The sequence below is a fragment of the Coregonus lavaretus genome, assembly GCF_964263955.1.
Source record: "Coregonus lavaretus genome assembly, chromosome: 3".
Taxonomy (NCBI): Eukaryota; Metazoa; Chordata; class Actinopteri; order Salmoniformes; family Salmonidae; genus Coregonus; species Coregonus lavaretus.
In genome coordinates, this window is record NC_139990.1 from 4771329 (window position 1) to 4784797 (window position 13469).

Consider the following 13469-nt stretch of genomic DNA (forward strand, 5'->3'; position numbering starts at 1 on the left):
GTGAAATAAATAATCAAACAATTAACAGTAAACATTACACTCACAAAAGTTCAAAAAGAATAAAGACATTTCAAATGTCATATTATGTGCAAATAAATAAACATAAATATGGGTTGTATTTACAATGGTGTTTGTTCTTCACTGGTTGCCCTTTTCTTGTGGCAACAGGTCACAAATCTTGCTGCTGTGATTGCACACTGGTATTTCACCCAAATAATATGGGAGTTTATCAAAATTGGGTTTGTTTTCGAATTCTTTGTGGGTCTGTGTAATCTGAGGGAAATATATGTCTCTAATATGGTCATACATTTGGCAGGAGGTTAGGACGTGCAGCTCAGTTTCCACCTCATTTTGTGGGCAGTGTGCACATAGCCTGTCTTCTCTTGCGAGCCAGCTCTGCCTGCCAACTGTTCTCTCTCCTTTTAACTCCAGTCTCAGACAACTGCTCAACTCTGTGAGCAGATCCAGTCGTCCACTATAGACGCCAAGCTATTACTCCTCTATTCATCACGGTCTGAAGAAAACCTTGTATCGCAAAAAAAAAAGAAAAAAAAAGAAACTGCCATATTTTACCATTAAGGAACATACAGTTCTAAATACACAAATTCTAAAGCTATTTTGAATACGTGTTCTTGGTCCTGGAGTTTCCGACAGCGACATATGTATATGTTCAGTGTTTAACCCTGTCACTGCCCTCTCTTCTCCAGTCTCAGATGGCGGCCCAACTTCACGAGAGGATCCAGTCATCTAGTATGGATGCCAAGCTGGAGGCCCTGAAGGACCTGGCCAACTCTTCCAGAGACATCACCTTCGCCCAGGAGTTTATCAACCTGGATGGCATCTCACTGCTCACACAGATGGTGGAGAGCGGCACAGAGTACGTACTCTTTCTCTCCTCCCATCTTCTCTACTCTCCTACATTGTCTTCTCCTGTCCTCCTTTCTCCACCTCTTACTTCTCTACTCTGATCACCTCTTACTTCTCTACTCTGATCTGATCACCTCTTACTTCTCTTACATTTACATTTACATCATTTAGCAGACGCTCTTATCCAGAGCGACATACAAATTGGTGCATTCAACTTATGATAGCCAGTGGGACAACCACTTTTTATTTATTTATTTTTATTGGGGGGTGGGGGAGGGGTAGAAGGATTACTTTACACTACAGGTAGGGTTTTAAGTGTCTCCGGAAGGAGGTCAGTGACTCCCGCTGTCCTGGCGTCGTGGGGGAGCTTGTTCCACCATTGGGGTGCCAGAGCAGCAAATAGCGTTGACTGGGCTGAGCGGGAACTGGGCTTCCGTAGAGGTAGGGGAGCTAGCAGGCCAGAGGTGGATGAACGTAGTGCCCTCGTTTGGGTGTAGGGTCTGATCAGAGCCTGAAGGTAAAGAGGTGCCGTTCCCCTCACAGCTCCGTAGGCAAGCACCATGGTCTTGTAGTAGATGCGAGCCTCAACTGGAAGCCAGTGGAGTGTGCGGAGGAGGGGGGTGACATGAGAGAACTTGGGAAGGTCGAACACCAGACGGGCTGCAGCGTTCTGGATAAATTGTAGGGGTTTAATGGCACAGGCAGGGAGCCCAGCCAACAGCGAGTTGCAGTAATCCAGACGGGAGATGACAAGTGCCTGGATTAGGACCTGTGCCGCTTTCTGTGTAAGGTAGGGTCGTACTCTGCGAATGTTGTAGTGCATGAACCTGCAGGATCGGGTCACTGCTTTGATGTTAGCGGAGAACGACAGGGTGTTGTCCAAGTTCACGCCAAGGTTCTTTGCACTCTGGGAGGAGGACACAATGTAGTTGTCAACCGTGATGGCGAGATCACGGAGTGGGCAGTCCTTCCCCGGGAGGAAGAGCAGCTCCGTCTTGCCGAGGTTCAGCTTGAGGTGGTGATCCGACATCCACACTGATATGTCTGCCAGACATGCAGAGATGCGATTCGCCACCTGGTTATCAGAAGGGGGAAAGGAGAAAATGAATTGTGTGTCGTCTGCGTAGCAATGATAGGAGAGACCATGTGAGGATATGACAGAGCCAAGTGACTTGGTGTATAGAGAGAATAGGAGAGGGCCTAGAACTGAGCCCTGGGGGACACCAGTGGTGAGAGCACGTGGTGCGGAGACAGATTCTCGCCACGCCACTTTGTAGGAGCGACCTGTCAGGTAGGACGCAATCCAAGAGTGAGCAGCGCCAGAGATGCCCAACTCGGAGAGGGTGGAGAGGAGGATCACAGTATCAAAGGCAGCGGATAGGTCTAGAAGGATAAGAGCAGAGGAGAGAGAGTTAGCTTTAGCAGTGCGGAGAGCCTCCATGACACCGAGAAGAGCAGTCTCAGTTGAATGACCAGTTTTGAAACCTGACTGGTTTGGATCAAGAAGGTCATTCTGAGAGACATAGCAGGAGAGTTGGCTAGAGACGGCACGCTCAAGAGTTTTGGAGAGAAAAGAAAGAAGGGATACTGGTCTGTAGTTGTTGACATCGGAGGGATCGAGTGTAGGTTTTTTGAGGACGGGTGCAACTCTCGCTCTTTCTTGAAGACGGAGGGGACATGGCCAGCGGTGAGTTGATGAGCGAGGTGAGGTAAGGGAGAAGGTCTCCGGAAATGGTCTGGAGAAGAGAGTAGGGGATAGGGTCAAGCGGGCAGGTTGTTGGGCGGCCGGCCGTCACAAGTCGCAAGATTTCATCTGGAGAGAGAGGGGAGAAAGAAGTCAAAGCATAGGGTAGGGCAGTGTGAGCAGGACCAGCAGTGTCATTTGACTTAATAAATGAGGATCGGATGTCGTCAGCCTTCTTTTCAAAATGGTTGACGAAGTCATCCACAAAGAGGGAGAAGGGAGGGGGAGGAGGAGGAGGATTCAGCAGGGAGGAGAAGGTGGCAAAGAGCTTCCTAAGGTTAGAGGCAGAGGCTTGAAATGTAGAGTGGTAGAAAGTGGCTTTAGCAGCGGAAACAGAGGAAGAGAATGTAGAGAGGAGGGACTGAAAAGATGACCGGTCCGCAGGGAGTCTAGTTTTCCTCCATTTCCGCTCAGCTGCCCGGAGCCCTGTTCTGTGAGCTCGCAATGAGTCGTCAAGCCACGGAGCAGGAGGGGAGGACCGAGCCGGCCGGGAGGATAGGGGACATAGAGAGTCAAAAGATGCAGAAAGGGAGGAGAGGAGGGTTGAGGAGGCAGAATCAGGAGATCAGAGGGAGAAGGATTTAGCAGAGGGAAGAGATGATAGGATGGAAGAGGAGAGAGTAGCGGGAGAGCAAGAGCAAAGGTTGTGACGGCACATTACCATCTGAGTAGGGGCAGAGTGAGTAGTGTTGGAGGAGAGCGAGAGAGAAAAGGATACAAAGTAGTGGTCGAAGACTTGGAGGGGAGTTGCAGTGAGATTAGTAGAAGAACAGCATCTAGTAAAGATGAGGTCAAGCGTATTGCCTGCCTTGTGAGTAGGGGGGGACGGTGAGAGGGTGAGGTCAAAAGAGGAAAGGAGTGGAAAGAAGGAGGCAGAGAGAAATGAGTCAAAGGCAGACGTAGGGAGGTTAAAGTCACCCAGAACTGTGAGGGGTGAGCCATCCTCAGGAAAGGAACTTGTCAAGGTGTCAAGCTCTTCTCTGATCACCTCTTACTGCTCTACTCTGATCACCTCTTACTCTTAGTATACTCTTCTGTAAATTACAGTTTGCTGACTTGCCCCAAGTAAAAGCCATCGAGTCACATATTCTCGTCTCCTATCTGCCTTTCTAATGTAGAGTCTATGAAGTGGATGGGCTCTGAGGTGCTCTGTGGAGCATTTAGTACCACAGGGTGACGTGGTCTGTACCAGTGCACCACCTGTGCAGCACCTGAATATATTTGACCCCATTGACTAACTGATAAACTATCGTAATACAAATAATCTTGTGTCCACATGTCGCATGATACTGATACTATCATAGTGCCAACTTTGCTTTCTCTGAGAGCTGCACACAGCTTTAGACAAGGCACTTTTACTGATGAACAGCTGCAATGTTTCTCTGAGCTTTACACTTTCAGACACTCTGGCTTACAACAACCGATCATCAGCTCCAAATCATCCAGACAGATCCGGTCCTGACCCAGCAGTGTTCTCTTTTTTGTGAACAATTGTTTATATTGAGTCAATGAGAATCACAATGCATTTATTTTTTTACAATTCTACCCTCCCACCCCATCCCAACCAAACCCCTGGTGGCCCCACCCCATCCCCAAGCAGTGGTCTCTCTCTGACTGTCTCTGCCTGTCTCGCTGGGCTTTGGGCCTGGTAGGCTGGCTATGTCCCAAATGGCACCCTATTCCCTAGTGCTCTACTTTTGACCAGGGCCCATCCGGCTCAGGGCAAAGTACTGCACTATGTAGGGAATAGGGTGTCATTTGGGAAAAAGACGCTCTCTCTGTCTCAGCTGAAGGTTACGGCGAGGACAGGCAGTGGCGTTTTGCTGAGTTGGCGTTTCTCAGCCGTGATGTTGACTGGAACCCCATGGGGGGCAGGAGGTGAGGCAGGGGTGAGAGAGAGGGAGGAGGGGAGGGCGGCAGCGTTGAGAGGCAGGAAGGGAGAGGGGAGCCAGGGTCATGCTGTGTGAGTGTAGAGCGATTACGGAGTCAAAACGCACATAGGAGACTCGCTCACAGTGGAGGCAAGATGCACATATTTGCGTGTACACACACACACACACACAGACACACCCTATCTTTCTCACACAATTACACCCCCCATTCAATCACACAGTCAGCAGTCTCCAGTCACCCAGAGCTGTTTGCACTGTACTGTAATGAACGGCCCTGAATCCAAAACGAATGCTTGTCATTCCCAGCAGCCTCTCATGGAAGGCTAGCCCGAGGGCTCTGGACACAGCGTTTACAGGGCATCAGCCGTCTGAAACACACACTCACTCACACACTCACACACACACACACACACACACACACACACACACACACACACACTGTTCTGCTGCATGGCCTCCTCATTATGCTTCCCCCAGACCAGAGAGACTTCCTAGTTAGCTGCACCATGCAAGGTCAGCCCTGATGGACCACACTCGCTCTCTGCCACTTGGAATTACTGTTAGTGTATCTGTCCTCTACAGTAGGAACTAGTACCTTCCATTCTGTTAGTGTATCTGTCCTCTACAGTAGGAACTAGTACCTTCCATTCTGTTAGTGTATCTGTCCTCTACAGTAGGAACTAGTACCTTCCATTCTGTTAGTGTATCTGTCCTCTACAGTAGGAACTAGTACCTTCCATTCTGTTAGTGTATCTGTCCTCTACAGTAGGAACTAGTACCTTCCATTCTGTTAGTGTATCTGTCCTCTACAGTAGGAACTAGTACCTTCCATTCTGTTAGTGTATCTGTCCTCTACAGTAGGAACTAGTACCTTCCATTCTGTTAGTGTATCTGTCCTCTACAGTAGGAACTAGTACCTTCCATTCTGTTAGTGTATCTGTCCTCTACAATAGGACCTAGTAGAGTATCATCCATTATTGTACAGGGGAGGTGAAGGCCCACCCTAGTTACATTCAGTATGCGTGTCCCAAGTGATCTGTATTTACATGTTATAAATGCATATTCATTCCCTATTAATCATGTTCCCTCCTCCTCTGTCCTCCTATAAGCAGTGGTGCCCACTTAATTCCCCAATGATGCATCCTGCCACCTCAGGCATCTTTCTTTAAATATGTTTTTATGTAGATTACTCATGCGTCAACAGTCCTTAGCCCTAGAGTTTGAAAGTGCAGGCGTGTGTGTCTGTGTTTATAACTCTACAATCCTCATCTACATTCCTGCCGACGGACTAGCGTTATATGATAATTCACAGGCTTAGGAAAAAGAGACACCAGGGAGCAGTACTTTCTAATATCCCAGTCTGGAGATTACTTTATGCTGTTTTAATGTGGGCTGCTGTATCAGGAAATTAAAGAAGTTTAGCACACCCTATTGGTTTAGTAACATAACATACAGGTTCCAGAACTGCTGAGAATTTACAGTGCAACGTCAACTGGCAAACATTTTGGATCCCTGGGGAATTATGTTAATTTTGTGACCGACTTAATGTTCTGTCACAAAACAAGACGGTATTAAGATCTAGCTTGAGATTTACTGAGTTTGCCTGATCCAAGTTTGTCTCGAAATAGATTTCCGTCTTGTTAAATCTTGTTGTGAAATGAAATATTGGCAATTATTGTCCGTCTGTCATCTCCTCAAGCAAAGCCTGTAATATAGAGCTGTCCGTCTCTCTGCCAGGGTAAGGTTCCAGCTGCTTCCTAAACAGTACTTCTGATTTTGCATGCTTTGTGCTCACAGTCTGTCATCAATTGGCTCCTAACCAATTGTGATTTGATCGGAGTGTGTTTATTTGGTCAAATATCCTCATCTTCATACATTCCCCTGTGTTAATCAGAGCATAATAGTAATCAAATCAAATTGTATTTGTCACATACACGTGTTTAGCAGATGTTATAGCGGTGTAGTGAAATGCTTGTGCTTCTAGCTCCGACAGTGCAGTAATATCTAACAAGTAATATCTAACAATTTCACAACATATACCCAATACACACAAAACTAGTATGGAATGGAATTTAAGAATATATACATTGATGGACAAGCAATGACAGAGCGGCATGGACTAAGATACAGTAGAATATTATAGAATAGAATGCAGTATATACATATGAGATGAGTAGTGCAAGATATGTAAACATTATTAAAGTGACTAATGTTCCATTTCTTAAAGTGGCCAGTGATTTCAATAGGCAGCAGCAGCATCTAATGTGCTAGTGATGGCTATTTAACAATCTGATGGCCTTGAGATAGAAGCTGTTTTTCATTCTCTCGGTCCCAGCTTTGATGCACCTGTACTGACCTCGCCTTCTGGATGATAGCGGGATGAACAGGCAGTGGCTCGGGTGGTTGATGTCCTTAATTATCTTTTTGGCCTTCCTGTGACATCGGGTGCTATATGTTTCTTGGAGGACGGGTAGTTTGCCCCCGGTAATGCGTTCGGCAGACCGCACCACCCTCTGGAGAGCCCTGCGGTTGCGGGCGGTGCAGTTGCCGTACCAGGCGGTGATACAGCCCAACAGGATGCTCTCAATTGTGCATCTGTAGAAGATTGTGAGGGTTTTAGGTGCCAAGCCGAATTTCTTCAGCCTCCTGAGGTTGAAGAGGCTCTGTTGTGCCTTCTTCACCACACTGTCTGCGTGGGTGGACCATTTCAGTTTGTCAGTGATGTGTACGCTAAGGAACTTGAAGCTTTCCACCTTCTCCACTGCGATCCCGTCGATGTAGATAGGGGTGTGCACCCTCTGCTGTTTCCTGAAGTCCACGATCATCTCCTTTGTTTTGTTGACGTTGAGTGAGAGGTTATTTTCCTGGCACCACACTCCCAGAGCCCTCACCTCCTCCCTGTAGGCGGTCTTGTCATTGTTGGTAATCAAGCCTACTACTGTTGTGTCGTCTGCAAACTTGATGATTGAGTTGGAGGCGTGCTTGGCCATGCAGTCATGGGTGAACAGGGAGTACAGGAGGGGGCTGAGCACGCACCCTTGTGGGGCTCCAGTGTTGAGGATCAGCGAAGTGGAGATGTTGTTTCCTACCTTCACCACCTGGGGGCGGCCCGTCAGGAAGTCCAGGACCCAGTTGCACAGGGCGGGGTTCAGACCCAGGGCCTCAAGCTTAATGATGAGCTTGGAGGGTACTATGGTGTTGAATGCTGAGCTATAGTCAATGAACAGCATTCTTACATAGGTATTCCTCTTGTCTAGATGGGATAAGGCAGTGTGATGGCGATTGCATCGTCTGTGGATCTATTGGGGCGGTAAGCAAATTGAAGTGGGTCTAGGGTGACAGGTAAGGTAGAGGTGATATGATCCTTGACTAGTCTCTCAAAGCACTTCATGATGACAGAGGTGAGTGCTACGGGGCGATAGTAGATTACTACTAATCCCTGGTGTCCATGTTATTATGTTTGACCAAATGGTTTGTGTTGTTCCCTGTATTGTGTTACGTTACTGTAGCAGGTCAGCCTTGTGTTGTGATTCTTCTATATTTTGAGTTGTCTCTGTGAAGCTCTGTTCAAGTCCATCTCCATCCTGTCCATGTGTTAGCCTCTGATCCAGGCTCTCTCTGGCCTCTGTATGTATGGAGCATCTCAGAGTACGACTGCTGATCTAGGATCAGGTCTTCCCTGTCCATGTGACCTTATTCGTTGTGATCTAAAAGTCTCTAAACTGATCAGAAATCAGCACTCCTACTCTGAGATGGATCGATCCCACCTGGGCAATGTGTTCTATTGTCTAACTCTCACACACACACACTCACACTCACACACACACACACACACACACACACACACACACACACACACACACACACACACACACACACCTGGGCAATGTGTTCTATTGTCTAACCGTAACCTCTCTCTACTATGACTTGAGCCTCTTCTTACGTGGTCATTGTGTTCTCTCTGACACCAAAGTTTCTTAAATCTTTGCAGACGCTATCAGAAACTACAGAAGATAATGAAGCCATGGTAAGCCCTCCCTTTCCCTCCCCAGTCAGATGACTACCCTGGCTGGCTTTGGACTCTTCCTTTTAATCTACCCGGCAACTGAGTCTGCATGGTTAAAACTCAAGCCCTGGTGTTTCTATTAAACTAATGGGAAACAACATGGCTGCTGTCGCCATCTCTGGCTTTCATTTTCAAATCAAACTTGTGTCTTTTTGTTTATCTCTGCCTACGTCCCAAATGGCACCCTATTCCCTATATACTGCACTACTTTTAGGGAATAGGGTGCCATTTGGGGCGCATCCTCTGTGTTCCATGTAACCGAAACACCATTCTTCTCTTATTGGGCAATTTGAGGTTCAAAGGGAACTAAAGCCACAGTCTCTTGTTTCATGTGGGATGTTGTTTTGAAGAGCACCATGACAACGATCCATAAAGACACCCACAGTCCAAATTCAGAGATTTTTCTTCTAGGATTCTTGGTACACCTCCTAAACTTATAACAATGGTGTTCAGGGGTGTATTCACTAGTAACCAAACAGAAACTAAACGGGCTGAAACAGGGAGGGACCTACCTGAACTTGTCCGATTAGAGAAACGTTTTGCACTAATTAATACACCCCAGGTGTTGGGAACTTTAACGTTGGATGGTGGTGGGTTGTCATGGATGTCTCATGGCAGTCCTTTACACTCCATTAATATTCTGCAGTTCACTGTCCTCAACGCCATACATACTCACCCTGTAGAGACATCATTCTGTAAGGCAACACTCTTAAGTCATTCTTGCATCTTTTTAAATGGGTCAACTTTTTTAAGAGTATATTGGAGTATAACCATTTTAGTTGAATCATGAACTTATATTAACATGATAATTTCACACATCACGTAACTGCCCACTGTCATATGAAAACTCTTACTCACCCTAGTCTAACCGTGGGCTGGGTACTACTAATGAATTATTACGAATGGATGTGTCTGAGATGTGAGCCATGATGTTGTCTGTTCTGTTATTAACCCAATGTGTTAATTAGTTGTTGCCAAGCCTGTGAGGGGCCTGTTCCTGCCAGTGTCTTATAAACCAAATCTTTGTTAGAATGTATTAACATATTTCTGTAAATTTTTTATGCCGAAGTAATTTTTTAAAAATTGTATGTGTTGATTTACATGTGTTTGTACATATGAAGTTACATATAACGTGTTTAGTTTTCTTTGAACATTGAATTGATTACTTTCAAGTCATGCATTGGAGACTATTGGCCAATAAAATCGGTTTTATTTTACAATATTTCCCACATCATATCAAGAGGTGTAGGTCACTGAGTTATATTTCAGGTTTATGACATGACTGTAATCACAGTTACGTAATTCAGAAAATGTCAAAAAGCATTTATTTGACCTAATCTTCTTCCTGTCATTGTATATTTCTGTGAGATTTATGTAGGCTATTCATATTCCTGTGAACTGGAGTGATTGAACATAACAGATTGAAACACGTTGCATTCAGATCATTGTATAATTATCTTCCAGGAAATAGCCTCGCTCGGCCCTACTGTCACTACTAACATCAATGTAACTGCATGGGAATTATTAATGAATGAGTGCTCCGTGGCTCTGCTACCCTGCGCTTTCTGGCTCTTGCTGGCTGTCTGGCGCCCCCTGTTGTTCCTGAAGGACTGAGTCATCTGTCTGCCCCATCAGGTGCCGCAGTCCACCTCCTCACCTTTCTGTGCACTCAGCATACCTGGCTGTGGCTTCTCTCTCCTTTCCTCTCTCCCCCCCCCCTCCTCCCTCCCTCCCTGAGACCAAGGCTTTTAGCTGCTTTGCGGCTGTCGCTGTACGTGTGTGTTGGAGCCAGTGGCAGAGATGTTTCTATTGGCTGTTGTTGTTGTGTTCCAGTTTCGGCGACTTATTGTCATTCACGCTGACTGCGTTCGTGGAGCTCATGGACCACGGCATCGTCTCCTGGGATACCTTCTCTGTTGCCTTCATCAAGAAGGTGCCCGTCCCCTCACAAACTGTTTATAACATTGTAAACTGGTTTAACTGTTTTTTTTAACACGTCCGTGAAAACTGTCCTTGAGACATCTAACAGATGGTTTAGACATTGCGGCTACAAGGAGGATTTTGTATTGTGTTTGTAAACGTTCTATAAATATTTAAGAGGTAGAGCTCCTATAACCTCTGCATAATAATAGCTATGGTTTTATTCAGGCGGTCTATGTCTTGAATTCAGTTAAACCACCTCTATCTGTTGCAGATTGCAGGTTACGTGAGCAAGTCGGCCATGGACATGGCTGTGCTGCAGCGGTCCCTGGCCATCCTGGAGTCCATGGTGCTCAACAGTCAGGACCTCTACCAGAAGGTGGCGCAAGAGATCACCATCGGACAGCTTATACCCCATCTGCAGGGGTGAGAGAGAGCCGCACGGTCATTATGTTATATACCAGAGATATACGTTGTCCCTAACCGCAGATCTAAGATCAGATTACCGCAAAACGCTCCTTAACCTATAGCAAGATTTTACTTAATAGATTTGGGGCCTTATCAAGTGTCTCAGAGTAGGAGTGCTGAACTAGTATCAGGTCCCCACCTGTCCATATAACCTTTTTCCTTATGATCTAAAAGACAAAACTGATCCTAGATCAGCACTCCTACTCTTAGACACTTGATACAGATGGCCCCTGGCCCTAGACCAGTAGTGGGGTAACTGTTTCATCTATGTTATATCTCTATTGATTTAATGAATGTAAACTCTCCAGTGTCCATGATTGGGAAGTACTCTTAACAGAAAGACCAGGGAAGTAACCCATTTGAGAAACATGGCAGAAAACTACAGTGGATGCGTCCCAAATGGCCCCCTATTCCCAATATAGTGGACTGCTTTTGACCATGGCCCATAGAACTCTGGTCAAAAGTAGTGTACTATGTAGGGAATAGGGTGCCATTTGGGAAGCATCCAACAGTGTACCTGTAGTGTGTGATCGGTCATGTCCAGTGTGATTAGTACTGACATGGCTGAACAGCATGGTTCTGTGTTGTTATCCATCTAATGACAGGACTGATCAGGACATTCAGACATATACCATCGCTGTGATTAACGCCTTGTTCCTCAAGGCCCCGGAAGACAAGCGACAGGTAGGTTACACACACTCATATATACACTACCAGTCAAAAGTTTGGACACACCTACTCATTTTTTTTCTTTTTTTTTACTACTTTCTACATTGTAGAATAATAGTGAAGACATCAGAACTATGAAATAACACATATGGAATCATGTAGTAACCAAAAAAGTGTTAAACAAATGAAGAATATATATACACACACACACACACACACACACACACACACACAGTCATGCACACATACAGTTGAAGTCGGAAGTTTACATACACCTTAGCCAAATACATTTAAACTCAGTTTTTCACAATTCCTGACATTTAATCCTAGTAAAAATCACCTGTTTTAGGTCAGTTAGGATCACCACTTTATTTTAAGAATGTGAAATGTCAGAATAATAGTAGAGAGAATGATTTATTTCAGCTTTTAGTTCTTTCATCACATTCCCAGTGGGTCAGAAGTTTACATACACTCAATTAGTATTTGGTAGCATTGCCTTTAAATTGTTTAACTTGGGTCAAACGTTTCGGATAGCCTTCCACAAGCTTCCCACAATAAGTTGGGTGAATTTTGGCCCATTCCTCCTGACAGAGCTGGTGTAACTGAGTCAGGTTTGTAGGCCTCCTTGCTTGCACACACTTTTTCAGTTCTGCCCACAAATGTTCTATAGGATTGAGGTCAGAGCTTTGTGATGGCCACTCCAATACCTTTATTTTGTTGTCCTTAAGCCATTTTGCCACAACTTTGTAAGTATGCTTGGGGTCATTGTCCATTTGGAAGACCCATTTGCGACCAAGCTTTAACTTCCTGACTGATGTCTTGAGATGTTGCTTCAATATATCCACATAATTGTCCTTCCTCATGATGCCATCTATTTTGTGAAGTGCATCAGTCCCTCCTGCAGCAAAGCATCCCCACAGCTTGATGCTGCCACCCCCGTGCTTCATGGTTGGGATGGTGTTCTTCGGCTTGCAAGCGTTCCCCTTTTTCCTCCAAACATAACGATGGTCATTATGGCCAAACAGTTCTATTTTGGTTTCATTAGACCAGAGGACATTTCTCCAAAAAGTACGATCTTTGTCCCCATGTGCAGTTGCAAACCGTAGTCTGTCTTTTTTATGGCGGTTTTGGAGCAGTGGCTTCTTCCTTGCTGAGCGGCCTTTCAGGTTATGTCGATAAAGGACTCGTTTCACTGTGGATATAGATACTTTTGTACCTGTTTCCTCCAGCATCTTCACAAGGTCCTTTGCTGTTCTGGGATTGATTTGCACTTTTCGCACCAAAGTACGTTCATCTCTAGGAGACAGAACGCGTATCCTTCCTGAGCGGTATGACGGCTGCGTGGTCCCATGGTGTTTATACTTGTGTACTATTGTTTGTACAGATGAACGTGGTACCTTCAGGCGTTTGGAAATTGCTCCCAAGAATCACCCAGACTTGTGGAGGTCTACAATTTGTTTTCTGAGGTCTTGGCTGATTTCTTTTGATTTTCCCATGATGTCAAGCAAAGAGGCACTGGGTTTGAAGGTAGGCCTTGAAATACATCCACAGGTACACTTCCAATTGACTCAAATTATGTCAATTAGCCTATCAGAAGCTTCTAAAGCCATGACATCATTTTCTGGAATTTTCCAAGCTGTTTAAAGGCACAGTCAACTTAGTGTATGTAAACTTCTGACCCACTGGAATTGTGATACAGTGAATTATAAGTGAATAATCTGTCTGTAAACAATTGTTGGAAAAATTACTTGTGTCATGCACAAAGTAGATGTCCTAACCGACTTGGCAAAACTATAGTTTGTTAACAAGAAATGTGTTGAAAAACAAGTTTTAATGACTCCAA

At 45.4% G+C, this 13469-nt stretch overlaps 1 protein-coding gene across 1 annotated transcript in view; it reads left to right on the plus strand.

Moving 5' to 3' along the window:
* Positions 1-13469, plus strand: part of LOC311126069 (engulfment and cell motility protein 1) — a 148031-nt gene that overhangs the window by 70924 nt on the left and 63638 nt on the right. The window contains exons 6-10 of the mRNA XM_084158473.1: positions 708-877; positions 8495-8530; positions 10403-10502; positions 10764-10915; positions 11563-11641. Of these exons, the coding sequence (XP_084014599.1) occupies positions 708-877; positions 8495-8530; positions 10403-10502; positions 10764-10915; positions 11563-11641 (537 nt within the window). The remainder of the gene's footprint in view (positions 1-707; positions 878-8494; positions 8531-10402; positions 10503-10763; positions 10916-11562; positions 11642-13469) is intronic.